Source organism: Sinohyriopsis cumingii, chromosome 1, assembly GCF_028554795.1.
Source record: "Sinohyriopsis cumingii isolate HCF-2022 chromosome 1, ASM2855479v2, whole genome shotgun sequence".
In the NCBI taxonomy this organism is placed as follows: domain Eukaryota; kingdom Metazoa; phylum Mollusca; class Bivalvia; order Unionida; family Unionidae; genus Sinohyriopsis; species Sinohyriopsis cumingii.
The window spans coordinates 136,584,879-136,602,381 of record NC_142961.1 but is presented as its reverse complement, the minus strand read 5'-3'; the positions used below and the strand labels follow the sequence as shown (position 1 = coordinate 136,602,381).

Genomic DNA, 17,503 nt, shown 5'->3' with positions numbered 1-17,503 from the left:
GTCCCAGAGTTTTTGTCCATGTTAATTCCCATAGACCCTATATCGTCCCTGGGATTTTGTCCATGTTAAATTTACATAGACCCTATATCGTCCCAGGGGTGTTTTTAATGATAAGTCCCATAGACCCTATAGTATCCCACTTCACTACTTTCAAGACATATTTAAAACCATCTAGGTGTACTTAGTCGATCAAAGCAACCTCCAGGACAGTTTGCTTGCATTTGGCGTCTGTGCACCTGGTCGGCTTAACAATAAAATCAGATCCCACAGAAATAAATCAAATTTCTCTCAGAATCTATTGACATATCCCTCATTTTCTTAAAAATCGAATGGATTTGTATCAGCAGCGGAATTGTGATATTTCCCAAAACGTCTTTCAGTTTTCAATGGATTATATTTAATATGGAAGAATGTATAAAAGTGCTAACACAATTGTCAAATTCAAAGAAAAATCCAAATTAGTGCCAAGCATGAGCACGTCCCTATCATACCATTATAATATTTATAAACCGTACAAATACAATATAGAACGCACAAAATAAAATGGTCAGATCTCAGGACGTGTAAATATCACAGCATGAGATCAATGGATATGCGAAGACTATGTTATTGTATAACTGTCCTCCAGTTCAGTTCTTCGCCACAAGCCAAACTACGCTGCATAGTTCACATATGTATTTAAAATATGTAAAACAAAATACATTTTCTATAGTTTATATATATATATCTTGTGTCAAAGAATATGTGTCAAGTTTTGCTTTGAGCTTTGTGATCCCATGTATCCACTGTCTCTTGGAGTCAATGGAGAAATCGCCTCCATATTATCAGCATCATCTTTACGATTCTTCGGGAATGTATATGCCTTCTGAATCTTATGTGGTGGATCGGGACCTGCGGTATCATTTGCATCCCCGCTCGTCTGTATTGGTAGCGTTTTTGGACGATTCTCTCTGTTTATTCGATGATCCTTTTTGTTATGATGGTATTCTGGAAATGTTTCTCTGATTTCAGTTTCTTCATCATCATCATCATCGTCATCATCATCATTAACATGTTTCCCTTTTGAAGATATTTCATCCCTATATTCCAAGTCAGTTTCTTCAGACACTTTCTTTTCCACTGCTCCTGAACGAAAATGTAAACTTTGAAAGAATACACATTATTGAGAAATAGTTTGATCTAAACTTACATTCTAAATAAACTGACCCTCTGGATTCAGTCTTCAATGGCTACTGCACCATTTCCATCTTTTCAAGCAAATGTTGATATAATGATTATTCTTCCTGCTGTATAAATTTAAACTTCATATTAGTTTGTTTTCTTCGTTTTAATTTTTCGTTAGGTGCTTGTGATAGGATAAATGGCTATGTTCCTTGCAAGGACATTTTACATAGAGGAAACTTTAAGCATTGTTAATCACTGCGATTCACACACACACACACACACATATAAACACACGTTACAAAACTAGTTTTAGAACTGGCCTTATTTATTTCGTCTCTAGCGTACAAAGTTTTAGCTATAATCGTGCACATTGTAGTGATAATGAGGCATGTTGGTGCTAGTCAGAATTGGGCGGCCTGATTAGTGCAGCCGTTGTCAGTTGACGCATGTACAAGCAGGTTTAGCGTTTGTGAATTAATACGTGATCTATCATGAATAAAAGCATACCTTAAAACGATCATTTTAGGGTGAAATCATGTATTTATCTACTTAATTAGCAAATCTGATGCTTTAAACCTTTAAGAAAAGACCTACAATACATGTTATTGTAGATAGCATGGTCATCAACGCCGAAACGAAAGTCAGGTCATTCACCAGGCCATCAACATGGGAAAGAAGGTGCATAATATATCAAGCCATTCACCGAGCCATCAACTCCGTAAAGAGTGTACATAATATTGTAATAAAAAGTAGGGCATGTGCCATTTGCATTTACGTCTCCATTTTAAAGATTTATTTGATTCTAGTAATTAGATATTTGATTGTGGAAAGTCAGTGTTTCGAAAATATTCCTCAGCCCGAGTAATTAGCCAATTTCTAGGGCCAAACGTCACAGAATGCATTATGATATTTCATGATGCAGTGGTCTAGTTTCGTAGCTGAGTTCAGATCAGTGTCGGGTAAGTGAGCATGAGCCAAATAGTTCCTATTAAAATATCATGGTGCTGATTGTCAAACTATTTACATGTAAACTACTTGTAATAAGGACTGATATTTTGTAAAATGGAACAATTGAGAAGGGATTACTCATTATCTGGAAACACTTTTATTCTTGGCATGATCATAAATATGATATAAAGTCACATGCGAAATGAGTGACCCAGGGATAGAGTAGGAGAATGGTTTTTGGTGTCTGAGTTCGATTTGTATTTTATGGTAGTTACGTACTGACGTTATTCTACAGTATTGTAACAACGAGCAGCCATGCAATTGTGAGGATGGCATGCAGTTGTGAGGTTGCCATGCAGTTATGATGTTGGGACATTTTGTTTGATTAGAGGAAGATTATTTACGGTCTTGGCGCGTTATAAGAACTTCCAGTTGACAATGATTATTGTCTTGAAATCTTTGGAAATAAGGGGAAAATTAACGGACTTCTAACAGAATTCACGCGAGTGTTGGCTTTGCTCGGTAAAGAGACCCCTTTGTGTATAACAATATATCAGGCCATTTAAGCGGCCATCAACGCCGTGAAGAAGGTATATTTTTCAGGCCGTTCACCAGGGAGACCATCACTTTTTTTGTCAGACCATTCAACCGGGAGATCAAACCTATTATGTAAAGCTTTCACCACGGAGACCAACATTATTATGTCAGCCATTAACCACAGAGACCAATACCATTATGACAGTCAATTTACCAGGGAAACGAACACTATACAGTTGCGTATTGCCTGATTGTACATTATAATCTGATTCAGTCTGACAAATATGTTACATGTTTAGGTAACAGTAAAGCCCTTGACAAAATCTCATCTTATTATTTTAGGCTGTGTACAGTTGCTCTGGCAACTACTACTCAAGGAATTTAATTTCGAATATGACTACAAGATTCTTGTCTTCAAAGTCACAACACTTTTATGTCATACCATATTCAATAGCAAAATTGTAAGCTCTTTTCTGCGTGTTGACCGATGGTCTATATGTTTGCTTATGCAATCATAATGGAATAAAATATTCCTGAAAAGTGTCATTTCCATCTTATTACTTGAAGGTTAAAACACTAACATCATGTTGGCTACATTTACATATTTTGCTTCCATGATGGAGATTACTCAGACCTGAAATCGGGAGCTAAACTTTTGTTTCTTTTAATTAAATTCAAGTGACTTAGTTTTAATTTATTTAGCAGAAACACTGTTAGAAAACAACGATTTTTTGTTGCAATCAAAATGTAGCTCGGTGGAAAGACACATCTTGGAATTCATAACTGTATTTAATGACGTAAACGAAATGGCATATTGATAGTTTTGCCGTCTGCCACTATGAGTTATGTATGTTTTGCACATATACTAATGGAACTACACTAACGGTATGTCATATATTTTCAAAACAAGATCGTTGGATGGTATGTTGTGTTCGGGTCAACTGATATTGTACAAGATTCTGAAACTAATGAGACTAAGCACATCATATTTTTCTGGCTATTTATGAGAAAAGGGATTTGGAAATTTGTGAAACTATGAAACCTACGTAAAACATAATCTTGTATTTGAATAAGTTTTGCAACTAACTTTATAAATACATGTATGCAGAATATGTGGTTATTTTAATTAAAACCTTGTCAATAAAACTATGTGATTGAAAATACAAAATGTAAACTTACGATTTTTGGCCCTTTCGACTATGACTTTTACCCTTCCCGAAAATACCGCACCTTTTTCTGTTGTTTCCTCCACGGATACCTCCTGGATTTCAAAGCCAGTCTCCAAATTGTAGTCTACGAAAACAAAACACTCATGCAAACGGTGATCCAATGTGCGTTGTTGTTTTCCATAAAAAGTGTTCAAAGCTTATACATAATCTAAACTTAGCTTCAATGACCAAACAAAAATGGGTAAATAGGTCGTGATCAGACAGAAAACAAACAAACCGAATATCGTCTAATTGTCCTTAAACCTGTGCTAACCACTTTACATTTAATAACATCTAAGTCCGATACATTCACCCTCATGATCATCAGCAATGTTTACCACCAACATCTTCAAGGTATTCTATCTATCTTATTTAAAGAAAATTAAAATTTTATCAATTGTTAAGCATATTCAATGTATATTGTGTACCTGACCTTTGTACGTGATTTAGGGTATATTATCGCCTATCTGACTATTGTCATGTCGTGAATTTTGTATGATTCTAAGAAGTAAGCGAGATGTTTACTTAAATTTAAGTTCAATGTTTGACCTTGTTTAATAATTTGATGTAATACTCCGTTAGTAATGACCCACATCTATGGCATTCCATGGCATTATGTTGAGTTATAGGTCAGGTGGCAGTATTAATCTAAATAAAGGTTAGGTAAACATTCATTCATTCATGTTTCTTTTTAGTCTTTGGGAATGTATGAAAAGAGCTTGTACTTGTGTTCCGATATAATTCTACAGGAACTATTAAAATCACTCATTGAAATTAATGAAGTGTTCATTGACTGGATTAACACATTATTGTAGGATTTTGGTGAATTTATTCAAAGACATTCTCGATTATATCATTGTGATACATCGATAACTTCAGTACTATCGGAACTCGTGTAGACTTGCGACAGGACATTTGTAATTATTTAGGATTTAATTCACAATACCGGTAAGTGTCTTTTGAATTTTCAATTTGCGCTCTCGAGAAATAAATTATTTTGTGAATTCTACTTAAATTGCTGCTTTCGCTTTTTTTGTTACATAGTTAAAGACTTAGAATAGTTCCTTAAAAGACTTATCAAACAGTTGTTTTGCAAGCATTATTTGGGATTTAATGAAATACCTTCCAAAGCATCACTGTTCTCCTTCTTTACCGTGTTATCACATAACATCTTTACGATCTGATCATGACCTTCCTGCACAAGGCCATCCACAAAAGCCTTAAGAACATCGGCACCGTGGTCAAGGATGGTTTTGATGAAATAGATTGCTCTGCTTCTCCGATTACTGCTAAACCTTTCACGGAGACTGCAAAAATACCTCTTTGTAAGAATTCCCCTTTCTATAAAAAGCTCCTCAAAGTCCATCGGATCGATTTCATCAGCCACCATTTGGAAATGGGCAACTAAATTATCCTTTAAAGCATATAACTGGCCTGAAATTGAATTGTTATATAATTCTTAATTGGCTGGGCATACTTAGGGCCTAAATGTATTATTTTTGTCATTTTTTCATCTGTTTCTTTGTATAACTAGAACTAATTTATCTAAACCACAATAGACGTTACGCTTATTAACTTTATATCATATATGAAATACGTAAATAGTTTCATAAAACGACAGCTACAAGCTAGATAAAGAATTCCAGAATTAATGTTTTCACTTATGTGTGCTTAATATCAGAGAGAAGGAAAATTCCTGCTGCAAAACTTTAAAACGATATCGCAAAAGGTGTTAAAACACACAAATATTTATCGATATATGAATACTTACTACTATGAATACTTACCACTATATGAATACTTACCACTATATGAATCATTTCCCTGTAAATGCTGCAAGACGGTGATCTGTTTCATCTTTTTCAAAACTTCAAGAAATTGGTAGCATGCCATGTACCCATTTCCAAGCAAACAATCCAGGAACGTTTCCGTCATTTTTAGACGACCTGATCCAGCACACTCGTTAATCTTTTGTATATCAGAATCAGTAAATATCTTTTTATCTAGTGACGCTTTGACCACACGAAATATATCCAGCTCCTCTAATAAGTAAGATCTGTTCCGTCTCACCATTTCAACTGCATCTGTCAGATGGCTTTCTCTTTTGCCGACTGCAAATGAATATCTAATTATATTATTGGAGTCTATCTCATATAGATAACTAAAGACAAATTAATAAAACATATTTTTCAAGCGGTATAATTAACAAAAAAGATTTTTGCGTTCAAATAACACTGAGTTAAAATTTGGAACAATAGCCATACACGTATCTTGTACACGTATCTTGAGTAGCTATACTCTTATATTGATACAGTAGCCATACACGTACATTGATACAATATTTATGTACGTATCTTGATACAGTAGCCACACACGTATATGATACAGTAGCCATACACGTATCTTGATACAGTTCCTATACCCGTATATTAATACAGTTGTATCTGATACAGTAGCCACACGTATCTTGAAACAGTAGCCATATAAGCATACCCGTATCTTGATACAGTACCCATAGACGTATTTTGCTACAGTAGCAATACACGTATCTTAATACAACTGGCAAAATAAAACGGGTTAAAAAAAACGAGAAAATGCCGGAAAGGTCTATGAAATAACAATTTGTGGCGTTGCATTCAATTACAAAATGTTCTCTACATTTACCCAAAATTTAAGAAGCACTTCCTTGGTTACAAATTCAGTCTCTATTAAAGCAAAAGAAGCTTAACGTATTCGTGTTATCCCTAATTGCAGAACAAATTATACTTATCTAAGCTTGTGTTGTCAACATTATGTTTCCTACTTTTTCAAAGCTCAAGGAATATTTAGTACACGTACCATATTCATCTGATTCTTCCAGTTTCATTCCATCTTGATTAACGCCTTCTACCTTAAAATCAATGTTAATTTCCCCCTCTGGAAGATGAGACAGCAAATTTTTAGCCTTCAAGATTTTCAAGATCAGTGGTCGTATACATCCGCTGCTGCAAAATTCTTGTATCGTCTTCACTGAAGTAGTGCTATAGGGTCGAAGATGTATAATAATTGATCCCATGTTAGCACCCACAAACCCGCATTTTGCATGCTCCAAAAGAAGCTCTCTTACATCATCTCCTTCAGAATCATTGAGGTGATCGTTTATTCTCTTTTCTAATTCTGTCAGTCTTTGCCCATTCTTAGTAGATAAGTGTACCTCAATCTGGATTTCTGAGTTGTCAATAGCTGAAAAATTTTTACCAAATGTTATGATGTTTAATATTTGAAATTTGAAATGATTCATTAATGCTCTCCTATATCGTCTGAAAGTGGCGAGGTACCACTCCATTCCTATTCAGTAACCTGCACTCCTCTTTCTAAGCTCCATACACGTGTATTCTCGACGTTATGCTCTCCACTGCTGACCTGTAATTTTTCTTTTTCAGACTGAATATATAACCAATTATAAAATTAAAGCAACGTTGTTTTTATATGAACGTGATGTGATTCGATTTTCATTTTCCAATCATCTTTTAGTAAACTGGTTAGTTTAAATTTCTTGTATTTGTAGACGGTAAGAATAATAGCCGAAGATAAAGAAAAACTTATTTTGTCTGATTCTAGAGAAGACGTATATTAATGTCAGATGATGAAGCTAAATTTCATATTTTAGCATTAAAAGAAATATCTTATCGACAGTGGCATGAACTGCACTTACCATGCTGGTTCATCGTGAATTCCCCTGATGTAGCAAGACAACAAACACATGGTGATTCAGCTGAAATTTACAACAATGTCAACAAATTATTCTAGACAGCTTTAAATCGAGATCTGCACAGAAAGGAAACAAAACAAGGTAATGATCAGGACAGTAAGTCCTCTTACCTATGGTGATATTGATGATTTATTTAATGGACGAATATGTTACGTCGACTGATGGCGATTAACAACACAGAAATATTTTGATGAAACTATCAAAGGATTTTACGACTTAACTGTAGCCGATTTTAAAGCTGAATCGTAAAATACTCAGAAAGTCTTATTAAAACTTTTCTTCCTATGTCTTTTTCCCATGGAACATGTTAAATTGTTTGTATTTCAGAGGTTTAACTCAGTCTCCAAACAACATGCGGGTATAGGCATGGCTTTACATATGTGTAACATGACGGCAGAATAGAATATTTTTCGAATGTCCTGAATGATAAAATATAATTCACAAGGTAGAAAACAGTAAAAGAAACGAATAGGTCATGACCTGCATGTCGAGCCCATGATCAAAGAAATAATGCAAAGTATGTGACTTTGAAAACAAGGTCAAATGATACAATCGAGCGTGTCGCAGACTGAATTGACTTAGCAACGTAATGATTCATCTCAAGAATCAATATATCAATCAAGGGATTTAGGAAATATAAGCTAATTAAAAACGTAACCAAAACCCTAATTCACTTTTTCTAAAGAGTGTGACCTTGACCCTAAAGTCAATGGGGAGAGCAAGTGTGTCATCAATTATTTGCTGTAGCTTCATAATAATTCGTCCTAAGTTTAAACAAATCAATTTATCAACATGTTTGGGAAATATAAGCAAATTTGTGAATTGTACGAGATATTAACAAATGAGCACAAATGTAAACAAAATCTTAACATACATTTTCTGTGACAAAGGGCAAGGAGATAGTGAGCATGTATTAGACTGAATTATATTAGCGTCAAGTGCAATGAAACTGTGTCAAGTTGTTCAGGAATATACAGCAATTATTCGCGCGCCCAGACCATCATCTTGCCCATACAAAATTTTACTTACTAAAATTAACATGTATCTGTAAATGAAACTAATCTGCCCAATAAAACACAGACATAGAACAAAGTAATGTAATCTTACACCAGATGGCTGATAAGTAAAAGCCACTGTGGCAACATGTCATTTTTCATACACATTCCCTCGCTAATCAAGCACGAATAAATAGTCTGATCAAAACCATTATTTAGTAATGAATTGTCAGTCACCAGACAGTGGTGAGTTAACATGTGATTAAAGTTAATCGCCGTCGGACACATGTATGATTAGAATCCACCACAGCTGAGTTTAGATTGACGAAAGTCCCTTGAAACTTGTGTTCACAACACCATACAAAATAACCGTCCATTATATCTATATTTTCGTTCCATAATTCGCACTTTTGAACAAACTTTGACCATTTGGAATACAGATTATCCATACACAATGCATATTCCCTGATTAAGCTTGGATCAATGGCATTTTATTATACGTTACCCAACCCCCATAAAAAGGATTAGAATATTGGGACGCCTATCAACGCTTGGTCTTTAACTATGAAATAGTTGTATGCCTACAGCAGGACTTTCAATAGTACATGGTTATTTCATTATATAACACTGAATAAATATTATACACTAACAACATTCACCTGCCGTCCTTAATCATAGGCATCCTATGACATTGAATTAAAGATTCTAGACTTACAGAATCCATATGGCGTCCTTAATCATAAGCATCCTATGACATTGAATTAAAGATCTAGACTTACAGAATCCATATGGTGTCCTTATTCTTAAGCATCCTATGACACTGAATTAAAGATCTAGACTTACAGAATCCATATGGCGTCCTTAATCATAAGCATCCTATGACATTGAATTAAAGATTCTAGACTTTCATAATCCGAATGGCGTCCTTAATCATAAGCATCCTATGACACTGAATTAAAGATCTAGACTTACAGAATCCATATGGCGTCCTTAATCATAAGCATCCTATGACATTGAATTAAAGAACTAGACTTACAGAATCCATATGGCGTCCTTAATCATAGGCATCCTATGACACTGAATTAAAGATCTAGACTTACAGAATCCATATGGCGTCCTTAATCATAGGCATCCTATGACATTGAATTAAAGATTCTAGACTTACAGAATCCATATGGCGTCCTTAATCATAAGCATCCTATGACATTGAATTAAAGATCTAGACTTACAGAATCCATATGGTGTCCTTATTCTTAAGCATCCTATGACACTGAATTAAAGATCTAGACTTACAGAATCCATATGGCGTCCTTAATCATAAGCATCCTATGACATTGAATTAAAGATTCTAGACTTTCATAATCCGAATGGCGTCCTTAATCATAAGCATCCTATGACACTGAATTAAAGATCTAGACTTACAGAATCCATATGGCGTCCTTAATCATAAGCATCCTATGACATTGAATTAAAGAACTAGACTTACAGAATCCATATGGCGTCCTTAATCATAGGCATCCTATGACACTGAATTAAAGATCTAGACTTACAGAATCCATATGGCGTCCTTAATCATAGGCATCCTATGACATTGAATTAAAGAACTAGACTTACAGAATCCATATGGCGTCCTTAATCATAGGCATCCTATGACATTGAATTAAAGATTCTAGACTTTCATAATCCGAATGGCGTCCTTAATCATAAGCATCCTATGACAATGAATTAAAGATCTAGACTTACAGAATCCATATGGCGTCCTTAATCATAAGCATCCTATGACATTGAATTAAAGATTCTAGACTTTCATAATCCGAATGGCGTCCTTAATCATAAGCATCCTATGACACTGAATTAAAGATCTAGACTTACAGAATCCATATGGCGTCCTTAATCATAAGCATCCTATGACATTGAATTAAAGATTCTAGACTTTCATAATCCGAATGGCGTCCTTAATCATAAGCATCCTATGACACTGAATTAAAGATCTAGACTTACAGAATCCATATGGCGTCCTTAACCATAAGCATCCTATGACATTGAATTAAAGATTCTAGACTTTCATAATCCGAATGGCGTCCTTAATCATAAGCATCCTATGACACTGAATTAAAGATCTAGACTTACAGAATCCATATGGCGTCCTTAATCATAAGCATCCTATGACACTGAATTAAAGATCTAGACTTACAGAATCCATATGGCGTCCTTAATCATAAGCATCCTATGACAATGAATCAAAGATTCTAGACTTACAGAATCAATATGGCGTCCTTAATCATAAGCATCCTATGACACTGAATTAAAGATCCAGACTTACAGAATCCATATGGCGTCCTTAATCATAGGCATCCTATGACATTGAATTAAAGATTCTAGACTTACAGAATCCATATGGCGTCCTTAATCATAAGCATCCTATGACACTGAATTAAAGATTCTAGACTTACAGAATCCATATGGCGTCCTTAATCATAAGCATCCTATGACAATGAATTAAAGATTCTAGACTTACAGAATCCATATGACGTCCTTAATCATAAGCATCCTATGACATTGAATTAAAGATTCTAGACTTACAGAATCCATATGGCGTCCTTAATCATAAGCATCCTATGACAATGAATTAAAGATTCTAGACTTACAGAATCCATATGGCGTCCTTAATCATAACTTCCTATGACAATGAATTAAAGATTCTAGACTTACAGAATCCATATGACGGCCTTAATCATAAGCATCCTATGACAATGAATTAAAGATTCTAGACTTACAGAATCCATATTACGTCCTTAATCATAAGCATCCTATGACAATGAATTAAAGATTCTAGACTTACAGAATCCATATGACGTCCTTAATCATAAGCATCCTATGACACTGAATTAAAGATTCTAGACTTACAGAATCCATATGGCGTCCTTAATCATAAGCATCCTATGACAATGAAATAAAGATTCTAGACTTACAGAATCCATATGGCGTCCTTAATCATAAGCATCCTATGACAATGAATTAAAGATTCTAGACTTACAGAATCCATATGGCGTCCTTAATCATAAGCATCCTATGACAATGAAATAAAGATTCTAGACTTACAGAATCCATATGGCGTCCTTAATCATAAGCATCCTATGACACTGAATTAAAGATTCTAGACTTGCAACATTTACCTGCTGTGTTCAGTCTTTCATCTCCCTGAACGGGTAAGAGCAGTTCTTCGATGATATGGTAGGTCTGTGTCATCCACAGCGCATAAAGGAGATCGTAGTATCCCCAGGGTAACCTTTTTCGTATCAATTTTATGAGTTTATTAGCCTTCTGTTTTCGTGTCTTTCTGACAGAAACATACTCGTAATCGTCCAAAGAGAATGTTCCATTTTGAAAGAAAAAGTCCAATATTAAATCTGGTTTCAACTCCCTAACAAGGAAATCGCCCTTAGCATGTAGAATTGGCTCTTTTCCTGGAGCATTATCTTGATTCAAAGGAACGAGTTCTGCAAAAATCAATCGGCAGAAAGTTTAAGCCAGAATACGTTTCATTATTACAAGATTCTAGCATTCTTGCAGTTAATATGAAAACAACAACAAAAAAACAACAAAAAAAAAAAAACAACAAAAAAACCCAACTAACAAATCAAAAACAAAACAAACAAACAAATGGAGTATTTGAAGCTTTGGATATTTAAACTGTTATTCTTTTTAGGCCCATTTCCATTTTTATCTAATTTTTATTTTTCATAAAAACAAACTTCTCCAAAAGTCTACATGATAAATTCTTCAGGAATTGTTTTTTTAAGAATTAATGGCATCCATCATATTATTTAAAGGGTAGGGCTTGGGATGGGTATTTTAAAAGCGAAATTATACAATAAAAATTCTTTTTCTTTCTCACTCCGTTTTATGTGTTTATGGAGAGTATAGGCACATGTATCTTCTTGGGTTTATTTCGCTCTGCAAACTTGTTCACATTTGCACTTGCTTATAGAGTGGTCTTTCTCTCTTGCACGGCCAACTCTTCTGCAATAAAAAGGTGTCCTCTCATGACGGAGATAAAGTAGTTATAATATACATCATTTTGTCAGACAGGGTGACTTTATAACAGAGGTTGCCTATTAAGAGGGGGTTTCACAAGAGGGGAACCAGTGTATATAGTCTCATGTCAAATGTATTATAACAACAGATATTGGATAGTTACATTTAAGGTTTATAATTTACTAGTCGTTATCCTGTACCATTTACCTGTTATCCTTACGTTGTCATCACTGAGAACATCCACCATATCCTGTCTACCTATCTCTCTGAGAGATTCCACAAAATGGTCATAGGCGGCTGGTGTTGATGTCAAAAGTTTTCGCAAGAGCAGGTCCACTCGTTTCCTTCTCGATCCCGCCATCCGAATCTCGTCGTGGTCGTCTTCGTCCAAGTCTCCCACTTGAATCAAGTAATCAACAACATCTGCAGTATCCGTGAGTTCAGCTTTGATGTAGCGGAAATTTCGCTGAAGATTGTCTCTCTGAGGTAACTTAAGCTTAGTTTTGTGACGAAAATGTCCTGTGTAAACCAAACTATCTGTTTATTCAACTCCGTCAAGTAGCAAGGTATGCACAATGGAAAAAAGCGGAGTTAAGACATGCCTTCAAATATGAGACTGTATACAGTTATGGGTTTTCTATTAATATGGTACTGGTGTTTTCATTTAATGATTTACATCACAAGTTCAAATAACTAGTGCCTCATCTGATTATTTTAGTATACAGCAAAATGATTCAATTATCGGTGATTATTATCCGTCTTTCTTTTTGTGACATATGTTAAGTAACTATTGATTTCTGCAGTAAATCATTGGGACAGTGTTGGTGTCTCGGTTGATTTGGTATGCCTTCTTTACGACGCTATGATGACACAACAATCCACCATTCGGATAGCTTCACATCCGCTGGCGAATATTAACTTTAACCATATATTTAATCTATTCGAAAGTGGTGTACACAAAATAAAATGCATATAAATATACTAAAAACTACTTATACGAAAATTAGTTCCTGTTCTGAATCAGCTGACTATTCAAGCTCAAGTATGTTGAAATTGCATGTGAATACTCTCACAAATTGTTTGGTACCTTTATTGATTACAAGTTCTTAATTGTTTTAAATTAAGGATGTTATCATCCCATATTTCGGATTAATTTTCTGTCAGTGCATTAAGGGAAATTTCTGTTTTTAACTAATGCATATGTGAATGTTTTTTTCTATATTGTTTTACGAAGGAAATTAGAGCTTTTATTTTAAATATTTTAGCCTCTTTAACGACATTATTATTATTATTATTATTATTATTCCCTTTATTACTTCCTACTTATTTATGACGCACGAGTCAACTCATACCATATTGCCCTCATATATATATATATATATATATATATATATATATATATATATATATATATATATATATATATATATACACACACACTGTGCGTTCATACCTTTTTGTTTCGGCGGCAGTGGAACATGAATGGTCGTCGGTTCTGCAGCAAATGACTTACTATCATTCTCTGTGGAATCTGTACAAAACATCCATGGAATTAAATTTTAGGATAAATCTGAACAGGTGGTGCTAATCAAAATCATCCATACATAGAACAGAAAGGAACAGAACCTAAACTGCTACTGACGTAAGGATGCAAGCATGTCTTACTACAGACGATGCGAACATGTCTTAGTACAAAGGTTGAAAATAAGTCTTACTATAGAGGATGCAAACAAGTCTTACTGCAAACGATGACTAAAAAATATGCACACATTTCTTATTACAGAGGATGCAAACATGTCTTACTACAGAGGATGTGCTATACAATTAATATATTATTGACCTCATGTAGAATAGAAATGAAGAGAACATAAACTGCTACCGACGCTAGGATGCAAACATGTTGTAGTACAGATGATGCAAACATGTCTGACTACAGACGATGCAAACATGTCTTACTAGAGAAGATGCAAACATGTCTTACTACAGAAGATGCAAACACGTCTTACTACAGAGGATGCAAATATATCTTACTACAGAGGATGCAAATATGTCTTACTACAGAGGATGCAAACACGTCTTACTACAGAGGATGCAAATATATCTTACTACAGAGGATTCAAACACGTCTTACTACAGAGGATGCAAACATATCTTACCAAAGAGGATACGAACATGTCTTACTACAGAGGATGCAAACATATCATACTAGGGAGGATGCAAACATGTCTTACTAGAGAGGATGCAAATATATCATACTACAGCGGATGCAAATATATCTTACCAAAGAGGATACGAACATGTCTTACTACAGAGGATGCAAACATCTCATACTACGGAGGATACAAACACATCTTACTACAGAGGATGTAAACATGTCGTACTACAGAAGATGCAAACATATCTTACTACAGAGGATGCAAACATGTCTTACTACAGAGGATGCAAACATATCTTACTACAGAGCATGCAAACATGTCTTACTTCAGAGGATGCAAACATATCGTACTACAGAGGATGCAAACATGTCGTACTACAGAAGATGCAAACATATCTTACTACAGAGGATGCAAACATATCTTACTACAGAGGATGCAAACATATCTTACTACAGAGCATGCAAACATATCTTACTACAGAGGATGCAAACATATCTTACTACAGAGGATGCAAACATATCTTACTACAGAGCATGCAAACATATCTTACTACAGAGCATGCAAACATGTCTTACTATAGAGGATGCAAACATCTTACTACAGAGGATGCAAACATATCTTACTACAGAGCATGCAAATATGTTTTACTATAGAGGATGCAAACATGTCTTACTACAGAGGATGCAAACATATCTTACTACAGAGGATGCAAACATGTCTTACTATAGAGGATGTGTAATACAATTATATTTAGCATTAAGTATAATACTGACTTTATGTAGTGAAAAAGAGAAAACATTACCAATAAATTTGCATAACTATACCGACTAAAATTATAATTCTTTAACATAATTAGTAATTATAAAGATATTTATGTTGCGCAAACCATAACAATTTAGACAATGTAATTAACATTCTTTTGAATCTGCAGACATAATTGCTAACTTTTTGGCCATGAAAAATAATATTGTGTTACTATTTTGCTCTGAGTTCCATTCAGACAAACAATCAAGAAATGATTTTCATTTTCTACATCTCTTATATTACACGTATTACATAGCCATATATATCACGTATTACATAACCGTATATTACACGTATTACACCACCGTATATATCACGTGTTACATAACCGTATATTATACGTATTTACATAGCCGTATATATTACGTATTAAAAAACCGTATACAACATGTATTACATAGCCGTATATATCATGTATTACATAACCGTATATTACATGTATTACATAACCGTATATTACACGTATTTACATAGCCGTATATATTACGTATTACATAACCGTATATATCACGTATAACATAACCGTATATATCATGTATTACATAACCGTATATTACACGTATTACATAGCCGTTTATTACACGTATTACATAACCGTATATTACACGTATTACAGAGACGTTTGCTCCTTGGTACTCCCTCATCACGACGGATTTCTATTTTCAAGTTGATGCAAAATTGTTCTAGATCTACTTAGTGATCTAAGTACTCTTGAAATGATACTTATTCTCTTTTTAAGGTAGAATACTCTGGTTTGTTTGAAATGATAATTATTCTTTATTTAAGGTAGAATACTCTGGTTTGTTTGAAATGATAATTATTCTTTATTTAAGGTAGAATACTCTGGTTTGTTTGAAATGATAATTATTCTTTATTTAAGGTAGAATACTCTGGTTTGTTTGAAATGATAATTATTCCTTATTGAAGGAAGATTACTCTGGTTTGTTTGAAATGATAATTATTCTTTACTCAAGGAAGAAAACTCTGGCTTGTTTGACGGCCTCACAGAAGATATATAGTCTTGCTTATACTGTTCCAAAACTGTATCTCTTAGACATCTTTAATAAGTACAAAGCCAGCTATGTAAATAAAATTTGGCAATTAGGCTAAAAGGGAATCGTTTTGAACCGATTAATTGGTCTAGATTTAATTATATAACTCTTATATAACTGTATGACTGATGAGGTTTCCAACAGAAATATCACTGTAAACTCCAACTGACAACCGAAAATAATGTCGATTGACAGGCCAGCGTATTGCGTCAAAAAAAAACAAAAAAAAAAAACATCTTGACAAGTGAATCTATGTAATGAAGTAACTCATCCTCGAAATGTTTCTCTATGTGTAATGATGACAGTCATGCTTGAAATTTATTTATTTATTATACTGATGAACCTCATATTCGAAATGTTCTCTATCTATAGTGATGAACCTCAGACTCGAAAAGTTACTCTACGTATAAAGATGAAACGCATACCCGACACGTTGCTCTGTGTATAATGGTAACGATGAAACTCAAGTTAGAAATGGTTCTCAATGCATAGATCATACTCAAAATGTTTCTCTTTGTATGGCGATGAAATGTAGATTCAAAACGCTTCTCTATGTATAAAGGTGCAAATCAAATTCGAACAGTCTTTGTATAATGATGAAATTCATACTCGGAATGTTTCTCTATGAACAATGAGAACAGTCATACTCAAAACATTTCTCTGTGTATGATGATGAAACTAACACTCGAAATGTTTTTCTATGTACAACGATGAAAGTCATACTCAAAACTTTTCTCTATGCATGATGATGAAACTCATACTCAGAATGTTTCTCTATGTATAATGATGAAAGTCATACTCAAAACTTTTCTCTATGTATGATGATGAAACTCATACTCGGAATGTTTCT

General features: G+C 34.2%; 1 protein-coding gene across 7 annotated transcripts in view; it reads right to left on the bottom strand.

The window, feature by feature from the left end:
* Positions 1–374: 374 nt before the first annotated feature.
* The window catches only part of LOC149807923 (uncharacterized), a 61,093-nt gene continuing 43,964 nt past the window's right edge, over positions 375–17,503 (bottom strand). For 6 of the 7 annotated variants that reach the window (XM_089972032.1, XM_089972038.1, XM_089972024.1 and 3 more), the window contains 9 exons: positions 14,095–14,172; positions 12,849–13,178; positions 11,780–12,103; positions 7,552–7,611; positions 6,696–7,079; positions 5,663–5,968; positions 4,980–5,291; positions 3,829–3,942; positions 375–1,125 (listed from right to left, as the gene is read on the bottom strand). In XM_089972032.1, coding sequence (XP_089828158.1) covers positions 734–1,125; positions 3,829–3,942; positions 4,980–5,291; positions 5,663–5,968; positions 6,696–7,079; positions 7,552–7,611; positions 11,780–12,103; positions 12,849–13,178; positions 14,095–14,172 — 2,300 coding nt within the window. In that variant the 3' untranslated portion in view covers positions 375–733. The remainder of the gene's footprint in view (positions 1,126–3,828; positions 3,943–4,979; positions 5,292–5,662; positions 5,969–6,695; positions 7,080–7,551; positions 7,612–11,779; positions 12,104–12,848; positions 13,179–14,094; positions 14,173–17,503) is intronic. The other variant, XM_089972048.1, reaches the window with a different exon arrangement.